The 17,492-nt window shown below is 45.4% G+C and overlaps 1 protein-coding gene across 9 annotated transcripts in view; it reads right to left on the bottom strand.

Moving 5' to 3' along the window:
- ESRRG (estrogen related receptor gamma) overlaps nucleotides 1-17,492 on the bottom strand; it is a 465,740-nt gene that overhangs the window by 136,460 nt on the left and 311,788 nt on the right. For all 9 annotated transcript variants that reach the window (XM_035111337.2, XM_060272996.1, XM_035111336.2 and 6 more), the window contains one exon: nucleotides 12,156-12,272. In XM_035111337.2, the coding sequence (XP_034967228.1) occupies nucleotides 12,156-12,272 (117 nt within the window). The remainder of the gene's footprint in view (nucleotides 1-12,155; nucleotides 12,273-17,492) is intronic.

The following is a 17,492-nucleotide window of genomic DNA, read 5'->3' as shown; positions in this document are numbered from 1 at the left end:
ATAGCTGACTGAATACATGGTGTTGAACCCTTTTACGGAGGTTTATGTATTTCGCCAGTAGCTCAGGGCTTAAATAAACCACATATGAACATACATATGTAGATTATTATTTTTTAAGTCAGAATTTGAACTGAGACCATGACACAGGGAGTCTTAACCAACTACCCACATACTGAGTAATCTGAAACACACACACACACACACACACACACAGAGAGAGAGAGAGAGAGAGAGAGAGAGAGAGAGAGAGAGAGAGAGAGAGAGAGAATGCTCCTATTATAGTTATGGTAGAGAACCCTTCTGGGTTTAAGCTGTTAATCCTGGATGTTTTCTTGAACTCAACTAGATGGGAACAGAAATTAGGGGCAAAGAATTAGCCCCCCCTCCCTTTTTGTGTGTGAAATGGACCTTATATCAGTTCAGAATACCTAGGAGCATAGGAAGCTGTCTTATACAATACCAGACCACAAGTTCATCAAGCTTAGTATTGTCTACATCAACGATAGGGAGTCTGTGGCACCCATCAGCAGAAACCAGCATAGTCAATGGTCAGGGATGATGGGAGATGTAGTCCAATAACAACTCGAGGGCCACATCCCTGGTCTCCACTGACTGGTTTCAATCAGGAGATGCCAGGGACTGAACCTAGGAACTTCTGCATGTAAAATATGCTCTGTACCACTGAACTACAGCCCTTATCCCAGTCATTCAAAAACTTGTAGCCAAAGCAATGCAAAAACGTGATGAATTTCAATCATGGAACTCTCATGTTACATAGCATTATTCTCTGTTGTTGCACCCATAGCTGTGGTCACCCGCCCACTACTCATCTTGGGAAAATATCTATTACAAGGTAACGTCTATTACTGGGGTAAGGCAAGTACTGTACATCATATTATAGTTTTGTTGGAGTTACTAAAAGAAAAAGAAAAAGTGTTAGTTACTGAATTAATAGTGTTGCCCATATTTACACCACCTGAAAATCTCATGTTCAATTTAGAACTAAATGGCAAAGCCTGCATATTGTTACCCTGTGTGTTTTAATCAGCTACAGAGTGCTTGATGTTGACTTACAAGGAACTCTGAGGAATAAACAAAAACAAAGCTATTTCTCTCCTGTCTCAGTGCTGATTGATTATCAAATGAACTTATGGTATACCATCCAATTAGTGAACATGCATCAGTTCCTCAGATAACAAATGAGTCTGGCCAGCCACTAAGAGAGATCTCAAGACTTTCAAATGACAGCAGAGCATAAGTAATTAAAGATAGCAACTGTAGATGCATAGGCACTAATACACAGGAAATATCTTGGTCATTACTGCCAGTAAGAAATAATAATATGTAAATGAGCAGTCCATTGCAACAGCAGGCTAAGAAAGCCTTTTTAGAAAAATAAACCCAGCCTGATTCTCTAAATAGTATACCATGTGTTCAGGTCTGCCAAAGAGGTTCCAAGATGAGGTGGTGGCATCTGGAGGGATGATATTTTGAGGGGTGGGATGTCATTTGTGGACCCCACCCCCCGAGAAGCCTGCTTGCATATTAATGTTTATATTGTTAATTATGCTGGGAACCAAATGGTTGAAGGGCAGCACACACATTCATTAAATAACAAACAAACTGACTCCATCTAGAAGGGAAAGTGTTCTGAGATGCAAAGCAAACACCTGCTATGTCCCAATAACTACAGGTTACTCCCTCATTTGTATATGGACACTGAAGTTGATGACACTTGACACAAATATATCGTGTCATTGTTTTTTCTTTTTTGTTCCTCTGCCCCTCCCCTTCAACCTTTTGCCTCTCATTTCTGCAGAGCACTCTGTCAAATAGAGTTGTCAGAATAGATTACAGAAACCTTGGAGGGGCAAACATCATAATTTCTTAAGGAGCTCCAAGTAGCCAGTTTTGGGGGCTATGTTAGGTAGCTGGTGAGGACTCTTTTGCCCACAAGACATTTTCTGTCTGGGGTTGGTAATAATATTTGTATGCTTTTATTTACCGGTAGCTGAATAGGCTGGTTTCTGCTTGCTGTGCTCAGTGTTTAGATTTCAGTGGTTCCATTTTATTGCTGTATTTTATTGCTTTATCGTTTACTACCCAGAGAACCCACAGGACTGGTTTGGAAAAATACATAACTGAATAAATAAATATCTCTCCCCCCGCCCAAACACCTTAGAGAAAGTGTGAGATAAAAGAGTGTGATTTTGCCTTGGACATGTATATTGGCTTATACAGTGGTACCTCGGGTTAAGAACTTAATTCATTCTGGAGGTCCGTTCTTAACCTGAAACTGTTCTTAACCTGAGGTATCACTTTAGCTAATGGGGCCTGCTGCTGCTGCTGCCACGCCTCCTCCTCACGATTTCTGTTCTCATCCTGAAGCAAAATTCTTAACCTGAGGTACTATTTCTGGGTTAGCGGAGTCTGTAACCTGAAGCGTCTGTAACCCGAGGTACCACTGTATCTTACCGCTATCAAACTCATTCTCCAAATGTTGATCCTTGCGTAGCCAAAATGGCATCACCAACACTAAGTCTGGGGAAACCCCAAGGTTTGCAGAACATCAAAAATCGTTTAGAAAAAACAAACCAAGGAAGGGAAGAACCTCCAAAAAGTCAAATGAGAACTGAGCATGCTCAGCGGCCACAGAATGCTAGCTGATTGCTACAAGGAAAATAGCAGGTGGTGGTGGAGAAATGGAACTGAATGAAGTATTCTGGAAGGTGATATGGCTGACTGGCACCCTTAATAGGAACACTCCTCATTTCAACAGTTAGTTGTGGGTTCCACTTGAAGCTATATCTATAAGCAATGTCTATTTCTATAGTTTATTTATTAAAAGACTTATACACCACTTTTCACATTATGTATCTGTGAGGGACAGGGGATATCGCGAAGTCCCTCCCCTCCTGAGTTCAAGCCAATCCCCGAGCACAGGGGGAAGCAGAGAGAGTTCCGATTCCAGTGGGGAAGCAGGAAGTCGTGTCCGAGGCTCAGGCAAGGTAGAGGAGCCAGGGTCCCAGGTGGGACAGGAAGGGGCGAATAAGGGCGGGAGACCCATCCCCCCAACTCCGGAATTACGCAGAAAGAGGAGGGGAAAGAGGATGGGTCTGCCAAAGCTTTTGTGTTGGAGAAAGACGCGCCAAAAGCCATTAGGAGGTTCTGAAACCGACTGACCACATCACTCCGTGTAAATAGCAATGACTTAAGCACTGTAAATACGCAGCACCAATAAAAGAATAAAATGCAGAGCTGCGTAGCGTCGTTACTCTGAAGTAGTCCGCTCCGGCCACTGTGACAGCAACCTCCTAATCCTTTTTGGGCTACTTTGGAGTTGCCGGGATGAGCGTGTCAGAGGCGGAGAGATGGCGGCAGATCGCGGAGCAAGCCCAGCAAGAACTGCAGCAGCTGTCGCTGCAGGCGCAGGGGGAATTGAAGGCAGCTAAAGAAGAGACTAAGAAGGTCCAGGACGACCGGCTACAACTTGCGGAACAGGTGAGAGCGCTACAGGAAAGAGAGCAGGAATTAAGGGCGGTGGCGGTAGACCTCCAAAACAAGCTGGATGCAGAGAAAAACAAGGCGGGAGGGGCACCCCAAGTCCAAGTGCTGCCAGGAAGGAGAGCCGGGACGCTAGTAAGCAAGTTTAATGGAGACCCGAAGGAATATCAGGGCTTTGAGACTGAGATTGTGTATGCTCTTGAGCTGCACCACGATGAGTTCCCTGATGATGAGCACAGGGTAGTGTTTATTGTGGAGCACCTTACCGGGGCAGCCAGGGAGTGGCTAAGACCGTTAATTGCAACAAAGAATCCTTGCATGAAGAATGTCAAACTATTTCTAGAAGGTTTGAAAACGATGTATTCGTCCGATAGTCATATGGACCAGACTAAGGAGGAACTTCACAATTTACGCCAAGGAAATATGACAGTTCGCGCGTATTGGGCGAAATTCACCATGCTGGTGCACAGATTGGGGTGGGAACTAGAGTCACCCCCAATGCAAGCGGCGTTCTACTTGGGGTTGCATGAGGAGGTGAAGGATGAGCTCTCGAGAGGTCCAAAGCCCAGTAATATGGATCAGCTGAGCAAAGCGGCTCTGGCGGTGGGGGTGAGACAGGAATCCCGGTGGAGCGACAAGCAAGCAACGCGCGCAAAGCGGGCTTGGTTCCCACGGTCGCAGGAGAAGCCACCCCCCCAACAACCCTTTCAAGCCACGCCTGGGGCCAGTCAGGACCAGGAACCCATGCAGATTGATAGCGCGCGCGCGGGGGCTTTTCAAACCCCAGCGGCGCCAAGACGCAAGGAGGGAAGGGGTGGGAATTGCTTTCTCTGCAACTCCCCCCAGCATCTCGTCAGAGACTGCCCACATCGCAGGGAGTGGCAAGGAAAGGCGGGAACGGTTGTGCCCTCCCCCACTGACGCAGCACCACAGCAGGGAAACGGGAAAGCCTGGCTGCAGGAGACAAGGGGCAGCAGCCAGGCACAGTCAGCAGACAACAGCCCCTGCCCACCCACCCGCACAGAGAGGAGCAGAGCCAGCCCACCCCTCCCAGAGCAGGAGTGGTTCTAGAAGTGACGCTCACGCTCCCAAATGGCTATCCCCTGACAGTCCTCGCCTTAATTGACAGTGGGGCGTCAGCGAACTTCTTCTCGAGGAACTTTGCAGAAGAGCACCAGATCCAGCTTCTGCAGCTGGATTTTCCTCTGCACGTGGCGACCATTGACGGCAGAGAGCTGCTGGGAGGGGCCATCACTCATCAAACCCCCCCCCATGAAAATGACGGTGGGCAGGCACTCAGAGACACTGGCATTCAACGTCACCACCATCTCAGACCCCCCCATCGTCTTGGGCATGAGCTGGCTGGCGCGCCACGACCCCTCCATCAGTTGGCACCAGAGATGCATCACTTTTGGATCGGACTTTTGCCTGGAACATTGCATGCAGCACCAACCAGGGGAGGGGCCTCCGATAGCCACGGTGGCCACCATGCACGTCAAAGGGGGTGAGGCGATACCCAAGCCGTACTGGGACCTGCAGGAGGTCTTCAGCGAAGCGGAGTCCGACCACCTACCCCCACACAGGCCTTTTGACTGCCAGATCAACCTGGTGCCAGGGGCAACTATACCCCCAGCCAAGCTGTACGCCATGTCAGACCAGGAACTGGAGGATCTGCGCGCTTTCATCGACAAGAACCTCAAGCGGGGGTTCATCAGAGAAAGCAAGGCAGCAGGGGGCAGCCCGGTCTTCTGGGTGGACAAGAAAGACACGCAACAGCGCCGTCTGGTGGTGGATTTTAGACGACTGAATTCAGTGACAGAGCCAGTGGCTTTCCCCATGCCCAGAGTGGATGATCTCCTGACAGCGGCACGCAGGGGCAAGATTTTCACCAAGCTAGACCTGAGGGGGGCGTACAACTTGATCAGGATCCGGGAAGGCGATGAATGGAAAACCACGATGTTCACGCCTCTGGGCTCTTTTGAATATCTGGTGATGCCCTTCGGGTTGCAAGGGGGCTCAGCATGCTTCCAGGCCTTCATGCACCACGTCCTGGGGTCCCTCCTCTTCAGGAAATGCTTGGTCTTCCTGGATGACATCCTTATTTACTCCAATGACCCAGTGCAGCATGTGAAAGATGTCAGGGAGGTGTTGCAGCGCCTGAAGGAGAACCACCTGTATGTGAAGCTGGAGAAGTGCAAGTTTCACACCAAGGAGGTGGACTTCCTGGGCTACAAGCTGTCAGACAAGGGGCTGGCGATGGACAAGGACAAGGTGCAGGCCATCCTGGACTGGCACAGCCCCAGGACGCGCAAAGATGCCCAACGCCTACTAGGCTTCGCCAACTTCTACAGGAAGTTCATCAAGAACTTCTCTCGCGTTACGGCTCCCATCACTGACTGCCTGAGAGGCAAGCAGAAGTTCAGGTGGACACCAGAGGTGCAAGCAGCGTTCGAAAGCCTCAAGAGGGTGTTCGCCTCAGACCAGAACCTGTTCCACGTGGTTCAGGACGCGCCCCTACGCGTGGAGACAGATGCTTCTGATAAAGCTGTGGGCGCCATTTTGTTGCAACTGGACGCCAACAGAGAGTGGAGACCCTGTGCCTTCTTCTCCAGGAAGTTGACCCAGCCAGAGCGAAACTACACGGTGTTTGATCGGGAACTTCTTGCGATCCACGCTGCGTTCCAGCACTGGAGACACTTCCTGGTGGGCGCCAAGCACCCCATCCAAGTGTGCACGGACCACAAAAACCTGGAGTTCTGGAGAACTGCCAGGGTGCTCAACCAGCGGCAGATACGGTGGGCAGAGTTCTTCTCGAACTTCAACTTCTCCATACACTACATCCCGGGAGAGCAGAATGTCAGGGCGGATGCCCTCTCCCGCAAGCCAGAGTACATGGAGGAGGAGGCGCCACCGGCACCCAGGCACATTTTCCCCCCGTCAGCATGGTCCTGCGGAGCAGCAGTGGTGAGCGAGGCAGAACTCACAGCACTGACGGCAGCGGATGAATTTGCCAACCGCATCTTCAGAGAACTGAGAGGGGGGGGAGCAGGCAAAAGACTTTGCAGAACGCAGGGGGCTGCTTTTCTACAAAGGTGCACTGTACCTGCCCACCACCCAGCTTAGACGTACGGTCCTCAAGCAGATGCACGACAACCCAACGGCGGGTCATTTTGGGAGGGACAAAACCACTCACCTAGTCATGAGACACTTCTGGTGGCCAGGGGTGAGGGAAGATGTTCGAGACTATGTAAGGGGCTGTGACACCTGCCAGCGGGCAAAGGTGGTCAGAGCAGCGCCACCGGGATTGCTGGAGCCCTTAGCCACGCCACACAGGCCGTGGGAAGTGGTGTCCATGGACTTCATCACAGATCTGCCTTCTTCCAGGGGCAAGACCGCAGTGTTGGTGGTGGTGGACCTCATGTCCAAAATGTGCCATTTTATACCGTGTGCCAGGGCGGTCTCTGCAGAAGAGACAGCCAAACTGTTTGTGGATCACGTCTTCAGACTGCATGGATTACCCTTAAGGGTTATTTCGGATCGTGGCCGCCAATTTGTTTCCAGGTTCTGGCGGCGGCTCATGAACCTCCTGCAGGTGGAGGTCAGCTTGTCGACGGCTAGACACCCGCAGACCAATGGACAGGCGGAGAGGGTCAACGCCATTCTGCAGCAGTACCTGAGATGTTACGTCAGCCAGAGGCAAACGGACTGGGTGGATCGCCTGCCACTGGCAGAATTTGCCTACAACAATGCGGTGCACGTCTCCACAGGGGTGTCGCCCTTTAAGGCCAATTACGGGCGTGACCTCAGATCTTTCCCAGAGAGGGAGGGGGAGGAGGAGGAGGAAGGCCCACAGGCTGAGGATTGGGCAGAGGAACTGGAGACGGTGCACCAGCAGCTCAGAGAACACTTGGAGAGAGCCAAGGAAGCGTACAAGAGGGGGGCAGATCGCCACAGGCGACCGGGGGAGGTCATTAGGGTGGGGGACAAAGTTTGGTTGTCCTCGGAGGGCCTTCCCATCAGAGGGCGATGCAAAAAGCTGGCGCCCAGAAGGTTGGGCCCCTTCACGGTCACGCAACAGGTCAACCCGGTGGCATACAGGCTGGCACTGCCAGAGGACATGAGGGTGCACCCAGTGTTTCATAGATCGCTGCTGTCGCCGTACAGGGAAAGCAGCAGGCTCCGAGACAGCGAACAAACCCCTGAGGGAGGGGGGGAGAGGGAAGGCAGGGAGCAACTCAATGAGGCCACAGCCATCCTGGATTCAAGGTGGGGGGTGGGGGGACTGGAGTACCTCATGGCATGGGAGGATGCTCCACCGTCCCAGAATGAATGGGTCCCAGCCACTCAGATACAGGAGGAATTCCTGGTAGAAGAATTTCACGCCCTCTTTCCCCATAGACCCAAGCCCTGGCACATGGAAAGGGAGGGGGAGGAAGCACGGGAGAGCAGTTCACCATGGCGCTGGGAAGCGGAGTTTGAGGAACCAGAGGATGAGGTATGGGTGTCACCGAGATCCACCCAGTCAGAGGAAGGAGCAGATTGGCAGAACATTTTTACCCCCACCAGCTCTGACGCCACAGACTTTTTGGGATTCCCGTCCTCCCAGGCTTAAGGGGGGGGCTTGCAGGACTGGGGGGAGGTGTTCACACCAACGGGCTCGGAAAGCACTGAGTTCTTAGGCTTCCAGTCGTCACCGACACCTGGGGGGGACCTGGGGAGGGGTGAAGGAGAGCTTGGGAGGGGGGTGGATGTGAGGGACAGGGGATATCGCGAAGTCCCTCCCCTCCTGAGTTCAAGCCAATCCCCGAGCACAGGGGGAAGCAGAGAGAGTTCCGATTCCAGTGGGGAAGCAGGAAGTCGTGTCCGAGGCTCAGGCAAGGTAGAGGAGCCAGGGTCCCAGGTGGGACAGGAAGGGGCGAATAAGGGCGGGAGACCCATCCCCCCAACTCCGGAATTACGCAGAAAGAGGAGGGGAAAGAGGATGGGTCTGCCAAAGCTTTTGTGTTGGAGAAAGACGCGCCAAAAGCCATTAGGAGGTTCTGAAACCGACTGACCACATCACTCCGTGTAAATAGCAATGACTTAAGCACTGTAAATACGCAGCACCAATAAAAGAATAAAATGCAGAGCTGCGTAGCGTCGTTACTCTGAAGTAGTCCGCTCCGGCCACTGTGACAGTATCAAAGCAGTGGACAACTATACAAGCAACCACACCAAAATACACATTTAATAAATGAGATCCAGCGCTGAGGGCCTTCTGTGAGAAGGTGAGGTTACAGGGAACCAGGCAGAGGGCCTGCTCAGTAGTGGCGCCTGTTCTGTGGAACGCCCTCCCATCAGATCCCAAGGAAATAAGCAACTACCCTACTTTTGAAAGACACCTGAAGGCAGCCTTGTTAAGGGAAGTTTTTAACGTTTAATGCTGTATTGTGTTTTTAATATTCGATTGGGAGCCACCCAGAGTGGCTAGGGAAACCCAGCCAGATAGGCGGGGTATAAATTATAAGTTATATTATTATCTTATATACCACAAAGTACATAAATAAAGAGGGAATCACTGCACAGAAAAATTAAGGTCCAGTAAAGGCTTGGGAGGGGGGGGAATATTTTTAATTCCCTGCAAAAATACATCACTGAAGATGCTTGCAGGCTCTCTGGTGGGAGGAGACTGTTCCATACTATATAGGTGCCATTTTAAGAATGTGGTTATCGCTATATAGACCAAAGCAAGCCATGGAACCATCAAAAATCTGAATAAATGAGCAGGTTCCTATGAAAGAAGGCATTATTTCAAATAATCTTAAAAGCCAGAAGTAAAACCTTCAACTGGATTAGGTAGCATGTTGGCAACCGCAAGAGAGGTGGTGTATGGTAGGAGGACCCTTTGAGGAGCCCAGCAGCCGCATTCTACGCTATATTACCGTGTTCTGCTTCATTCTGCAGTGGGAATTTTATCATGGAAAGGTCAAAAGTGCTTCCCAGGTATGTGGGTATCAAAGTGGTATCTCGCTGGGCATGGAAAGCAGTATGCTGGCTTGGGTCCAATTCCCCAGGGCTCTTTTTCTATTATGACCCAATTGCTTTAGTCCAAAAGTTTACATAAGAAGCACAGTGAATGTTGTTCTCAAGTTAAGTTCAAGAAGAGAGAGGTTTCCATCAAAGCTGCTGAAATTTGATTTTATTTCAGGTATTGTAGTTAATTTATTAAAAAAAAAAGAGTAAATAGATTTAGGCTGTCAGTTTTTAGTCACACTGTGCCATCAGCCTGTAACAACTGATGCAGCCAATGTGGCGGATGTAACAGTAAATTTTATTACTTGCTGGTAATTGAATTGAGGAGGTTTACCTTTGAATAGATTTCATCCAGCATGGTATCTGACATGCTGCATGGGATTAACATCTTTGGTCTATACATTTAAAACACATTCGAGAGACAGAGAGTTGATCCTGTGTGACTCCAGTGTAACCAACATTTTTATAGAAACGATAAACTTCACTTAACACTCCGCCCCCCAATAGAGATTGGCTCTATTTCACAGATCTTAAATAAAAATCCACACATCGGCATTCTAGTAGTAGTGAAAAAGAATAGTGTCAAAAACACATTGAGCTGTGTGATGTGTCTTGAGATACGGTATAAACAAGCACCACCACAACCTGCGCAGACTGAACAGTGGAGCCAAGGAGTGAAAAAGGGTGACACCTCCTGTTAGCCTCTGAAATTGGCCCCTAAGAATCATAGTACGGTCCCATTAGCAAAGGTGGGCACCGCTGCATGTTCTCAACCTGATGTGATACACAGCCCTGGTGTCTAGTCTGTTCTTATGAGCATAACATTGATGTATCAAACACATGCTTGAAAAAAAAGACCAATTATCTCATAAGGTGCAAATCCAGAAAAGTTTGCCTTCAGGATTGATTTTTCTGATTTTTAATGCTACTGGTAGCAAATGAAAAGTTTGAAGACTACCCTCAAGGACTTGGTTTTTCTAAAGATTATGACTAATTCTTTCATTTTTATTTACTTTCAGAAAGACATTGTCTCAATTCAGATGTAATGGGAAAGTACGGTTTCCTGCTATGAGAATGAGCTGGGGTAGGCTTGCTCCACTTTCCATTCTTCTCTTTTTTCACACTGGGAAAAGGAGATAAAGACTTCCGCTTTTAATTTTAAACTAACCACAGTTCCCCAGAATCAAATTGTGCTTTCATATTATGGCTTGCTCACACTAACCATAGTTTAAACAGTTCCTGTGTTTAGATGTCATGGGGAACTTTGGTTAATTTAACATCATTTCACTACATGGTGGCAAAAACAATAGCATCACGCTAAATGGTATTGTGAGTCAGCCCTAACAATGGTTTTCTATTCCAGCTGGCCATGTATTCTGAACAGTGCAGTCTGTTTGAAAAGAACTCATATTCAAGTAAGTTTTTTCATGTTCATCTAACACTTCCATTAAGGTTTTCGTAATACAATTTTGTAGTATGAAACAAATTAGGTGTTCCACACAGATGAAGCCCTATTCAGTTCCAAATAAAAAAAGGCAAATCCTGTATCTCTTAGTGAAGCAAAATCCACTGAATTAGACAGGATTTTTTTCGGAGTAAGACTAAAGGCAGCAGGCTTTGGCTCACATGATCATAGTGTCTGCCAAAGCAACCACACACAGTATGAGGTTTATTCTTAGTAAGTATAATCCAATAAGAATATGTCTGTAGGTGTGTGATAGGCCTAATTTTTTCTGCCATCTCTGTCAGCCCTTATTCTTTCTGGAACAGCAGTTGTGGGGAAACTGATTATGTGCAGTAAAAAGTGTGAGTTTCACTTTCTAAACTGAAAATCAAATTATTTTTCACTGCAAACTGCACCTTAAAGCAACTGCTCAACACACAGTATTCTTTATTGGGACAGCTCGATATTAATTTCACTGGATAAGAGCAGAAATTGATGGTACACACTAAGACCCGGTTGCATCTCTAATAGAAGATGAGCACAAACAAACCTCAAAAATAAAGTAGAACAACGAACAAAAGAAAACAGTTTTATTATATTTTTTCTGCCATCTCTGGCACACCTGTAATTTTAATTTGAATAGCTAGTTCTGATCCTAAAGCATAAATGGTTTGCGTTCTGGGTGCTTAAAGGAATGCCTTTTCCTACATATTACCCCTTACGATTATGACAACTTCTGGAGATTCAGCACATTGCTTTTCTAGGACTTTTTCCACAGTGGAACTGCCCTTTAGTACTCCTCCTCTAAGGAATACCATCTGCCAGTTTGTTCCAGACTTTTAGGCGATTAGTGTTTCAAGAAGGTATTTGTATTAGAGGGAAATAAGTAGTGCTGGCTCTATTTACACCGGTAGTTCTGCTTCCAATTTCTAGTTCGCTTATACTGGATTTGTACTTGTAGCATTACAACAAGCCCCAGAGCATTTTCAGCAGTAGGTTCCACCCTTGATGAGGATCACACCGATTGACTGTTGAGCATGAACTGGACTGCAGTTCTCAGGATTGTTGGGGAAGATAAATTGCTTTGTTTTGCTTTAGTTATTTCTACAAAAAGCAAATGTATCTCCTGGACTTCTGAAATCTCTGGTCAGCTTACAACTATTTAAACAAGTACTTAAGACGCAATCCACCTTACCTTCTTTCAGCATGCCAACTTTTAGACACTTCATAAAACGACAGGCTTGGCAGGACTTGCGTCTGCGTTTTGTAATTTCACATTCATTTGTTGCTGGGCAGCTGTATTCTATGTTACCTGTGGCATTCAGGGTGAAGAAGAAAAAAGAGAGGAAACCATTGATTATTAGCGATCAAGTTCTTGTCATAGAAGCATAGATATTGCCAAAAAAGTGCCTTTATTGCTAAAGGTAAACTTTGCTTTTTTTATTCCCCTAATACCAATCTCTAGATGGTATACAGCAAATTTAAAGCATAATATATATAAAAAAGGCATGAATAATTAACACAACCAAAACCAAACTGACCTCCGAAAAGAAAATATTAATATTAGCAGCTTCTGAAAGAAGCAACGACATCATATAAGCCATAGCATTCAGTTCATCATATTACATCAAATGCTTGTGAGATGAGAATGGTTTTAACTAGGAGCAAAAAAAAATAATTATTCTCAAAGCAACTTAAAACCAAAGATATAAGAGTTGGTGCCAAGCAGGCCTCACTGGAGTGTTCCTTGGGGGGTGGGGGTGGGGGGTGGGGCACCACCACCACAACAACATGAATAAATAATAACAGAGTTAAACAAAATAATGCTCTGTTTCCTGGAGGCATCACATAGGCCATTGTAAGAAACAGATATTAGGCTTGATGGATCTAGCACAATTCTTTTTCTTAACTTACCCAATGTAATATTTGTAGTATAAGCTCAGCTGTTTGCTGTATTTGTACATAACCTGATATTCACAGTTACACTCAGAATGATCCTGTTTGTGATGTTAGTACTTCAGGGGAAGAATAAAAACGTCTCTCCTCATCAGTGCTGCCCCATCTCGCTTTAAAGGTATTTTGTTACTTTCTAACCCTTTCCCCCTGTGATTAAGTGCATTAGTATCTTAATGAAAATGCATTCTGTTTATTGCTCTCTTGGGAAGTGGGAGGTCATCACACCAAATGCATAAATTGTCATCAGAGACAGTCCAGGCATAATTGCAATTTTGCTGCTCCATGTTTGCTGCACTCAGAGTCCACGGAAGTCCCCTGAAACATGCACAGATTCTCGTAATTAGCATAGAGTCTGCCTGGGACCACAGCAGTGATGAAATATTTCAGAGTTAATCACACTTTGTAAACACTGATTTATATTGACTACCTTTCTCCAGACTGATGTCTCCTCATTAAATATCACATTAGCGGATTGCAGGATTGTACAAAGATTCAAATGCTTTGCAACTGCTAACTCAACAAAGAATAATACCATGCATGCCACTGATGCTGCAAAATAGTTATATATTTGTGGTAAGAGAGTCCCACATGCCATAAAATTTAAATGCTCAGCAGAAACAGTGCACTAAATTAGTATTTTAACTCAGCACATATTGGGCTGGGGCTGGGAATTGAAATCTTTTGCACCATCTTATCTGGTCTGTGTAAGTCAGCCAAATCCACTATAGAAGTGGAATACACAGCCACATGGAGGAGCACAATTCAGTGAATTTGCATGGGTGGTGCCAGAAGAGGATGAAGGGATGAAAAACTTCTCCCATCTTGATACCCATAGCCCCACCACCACCACACTGTTGGATCCTGTGGTTATTTGGAGGGTGGGGGAATACACTTTTCACATACAAATTATAACTGAATGGTAAACTGGACATTAAAGCAAGGCTGTAATTCTAAATCTACTTCCTTGAACATTAAATCCATCAAAATAAATAGGGTATACTTCAGAGAAAACATGTTAAGGATCCTATATAATGTGGAATATATCCCCCCCTTTCAGCAATCTAACATGTGGGACAAAGCTTTCCTTTCCCCAAATATGAACTTCACTGTTTTGTCTGCCTCCAATAGATTTCATGGTTCCATCATTTGAAACACTGCACATACGTTTGGGTTACTGTGCAGTTTATAGCATGCCTGACTCAAGATGAAATCAAGTACCCACAATCCTGAGCATGTAATCTAATGTATATTGAAAGGACCAAGCTAAATATGGTTTTCATTGGAACTACAACATGGAGAGAGGGAGGAGTTAATCCTTTCCTACCCTGCCATGATCCTGATCAAAATCAGGTTAACACTTCATGTTAATTCTTGTAAAAACCTTGGCATGGCTGATAAAGGTATGCTTGATGTCATATCTAGTTTGTCTCTAGGTCAATATGAAAAGCCAGTCGTTAACAGAGTGTGTTTACATAGGATGAGTGTAGCCATTTCTTTTCAAGCCAGGGACAATCCTGCTTTGCCTATTTTGGCATGTGATACTGTCTCAGCACATTTTCACACAACAACAAAATGCGCCTTTGAACGTCTCCCTATTGTGTGCATGTGCAACTGTTGCTAATGAAGAATAAATAGTGCCACAGAGCTATTTTTAAATTAAACATCTGTTCTAACCAACATATATTTTACATTCACATTACAGGCACAGGAAAATTAAGAAGTGCCCAGTTAGAAATTCAACTGCTTCGATGTATAGCAACAGGTGGTAGCAACAATGAACACTGCATAAAAGATTAGATGAAGCCTGAAGTTCCAGCGGAATATCAGGTGCCAGTCATTTCCTAAACTTCCCTGAGCCAGAAAATGTTTGGAGGTGGTTATGTATTGGTATCAGGGAGAAGAAACCAACTTCATATTTGACTAGGGTGTGAGTGGTATTTCTATTTCTGCTGATGCTTAGCCAAAAGCCACGTGGTGGGCTGGGCTCCATTCCTCATTTTCTGGTAAAATATAACCATTTCACATTTCTGTTTTGTCAACCCATTTGGATCACAGTCTTGCTGTTTTATTTTTATTTTTTACAAAGATGCATCTCACAGGCCGATACAGGAAAAGCAAACCTCAACAAATTAATTCTGAATATTTTAGGCTGCCTGTTTAAACAGCTTGGAGGTCTTTTGTCCAAGTAAGTAATATATACATTTAGAATTTAATAAATATGAATTGCTACCACAATGTCACTATTGGAAACTGATCCTTCAGGGGTAAAATAAAACTAGCATGATGAATGCATTCTTAAATACTGTATGTGGTTCTGTTAATCCATACTGAACCACTAGTCCAAATTTTCCAACATTTCCCAAATATGGCCAGTTTTTAAAAGCTTTAAGCATGGATCAAGGACCTATTGTCTCATAGATGCTGAAGTAGATTATCTGGTAACATAGGTCCATGCTTGCACAAATAAAATGCCTCATTTCATTTTTAGCACTTGTCTTAAAAATGAAAAAGAATGTTATACTACAATTGTGCTGTTCCATGCATCCATTACACTATTAAAGGTAAAGGGACTGCTAGGTTGGCAGGAGCAGGGACCCATTGTTTCACCCCGTCGTGGGGATTCGAACCGCCAACCTTCTGATCGGCAAGCCCTAGGCTCTGTGGTTTAACCCACAGCGCCACCCACGTCCCTATTACATAGATTAAATAAGAGTTCAAATTTCATGTGCCCTGAATATCTGAAGTTTCTTTTAAGGTCTTCTTCTTCTTTAAAAAGATAAAGGTACCCCTGACCATTAGGTCCAGTCGTGGACGACTCTGGGGTTGCAGCACTCATCTCGCTCTATAGGCCGAGGGAGCCGGCATTTGTCCGCAGACAGCTTCTGGGTCATGTGGCCAGCATGACTAAGATGTTTCTGGAGAACCAGAGCAGCGCACAGAAACAGGTGGGCAGTTTTCAAACTACAAAACAGGGATGGCTAACCTGTGGTCTTTGGGATTTTTGTTAGGGTATAACACCCATCATCCCCAGCTATTGGTTATGCTGGCTATGGCTGAGGATAGCTGGTAATCAGAGAAGCATCTGGAGGCTAACAAGTTAATCAGCCTGGCTATAGAGACATCAAAGTGTTTTTGAAGAACCTCCAGAAAATCTGCCTGTAGGTTTTCTCTCCATAGATATGTAGACTAAGATGTATACAAATGTTACAGGCTGTCAAGAAGAACAAAACACACTCTTTTTGGCACCTACTAATGTTTCTGTCTGGACAAATCTATCCAAATATGTAGAATGTTGGCATGTGCTTTAATCTAGTTTTTGGCTTACTGTTGGTTTTAATTAATTTTTGAACATTTTAAATAGCTGCTTTTAACTGGGTGGTTTTTTAACGGATAATTTCATTGTTTTATTCTTCTTGTAAACTACTTAGAGGTGGGTTTGGGGTGGTTTTTTTTTGGCAATCAAGCGTTATATAAATTTTATGACATAAATAAATATTTCCGGAATTAGACACACCAAATGAGGGCAAACCTGCACATGGTACAAACTTGAATGAACCTACATTACACAAGGAACAAAATCAGCTGGACAGCTTAAGGCTTTTACTAGAGCTGACAAGAATGATAGAGCAGTTTATAATATCTTCTGGCTGACTTTCAGAAAGCCCTGCACTCTGGTTACTTATTTTAAAAAGTCTTTTGTACAATTAGTTTGGGGGCGATATAATTTTTTCACTGACAATTTTATACTCTTGCATCTGGCTGACTGAGAGAATAACAGAGTGCCTGAAGTGCCAGGGCACAATTTGTATCTTCCTTTCAGTGCCACAATGGACTTTTACAGTTTGGCACTTAGGACCTGAATAATGCAGTGTTACATCTTAAAATAAATATATATTCATTAGGACAAAGCCCTGTGTTGTGAAAATGCAGTGAAATCTGTGTCAGGTTAGAGTTTCTGTTTTTGCTCCACATACCCAGGAATGTTTACTTTTAGTGTTTTTGTAGAATTTCAAACAATGGTTTTATTTTCTTAAGAGAGACAAAGGAAAATGACATATGGTTCTACAAATGAAATTAGTCCCTATTAAAAACTGGACACACACAAAATCAAAGAAGGGGAGGCAAACTCCTGCAGCCAATCAGAAGCCGCGGAAGCCCCGTCGGATGTTCAAGTTCGAAAGAACGTTCACAAACTGGAACACTCACTTCTGGGTTTGTGACGTTCATGAGCCAAAACCCACGAGTACTAAGGCATTCGTATAGCTGTCAAGTTCTCCCTTTTTTAAAAAGGGAAATTCCCTTATGCTGAATAGGCTTCCTCGCGAGAAAAGGGAAAACTTGACAGCTGTGGGCATTCGGGATCCAAGGTACGACTGTGTGAAACATTGTTTAGAGAAGAATAAGGGGGGGGGGGATGTGATAACACTCTTCAAATATCTAAAGGGCCATCGCACATACAAAGCTTTCTGATGCCCCAGAAGCCAGGGCTACAGCTTAAGTTACAGGAGGGTAGATTTTAGTTAAACATTAGCAGAATGGCAAGAGCAATTTGACAATGAAACTAAATACCTAGTGG

The sequence above is a fragment of the Zootoca vivipara genome, chromosome 3 (assembly GCF_963506605.1).
Source record: "Zootoca vivipara chromosome 3, rZooViv1.1, whole genome shotgun sequence".
Taxonomy (NCBI): domain Eukaryota; kingdom Metazoa; phylum Chordata; class Lepidosauria; order Squamata; family Lacertidae; genus Zootoca; species Zootoca vivipara.
This window is presented reverse-complemented; position numbering and strand designations above follow the sequence as displayed.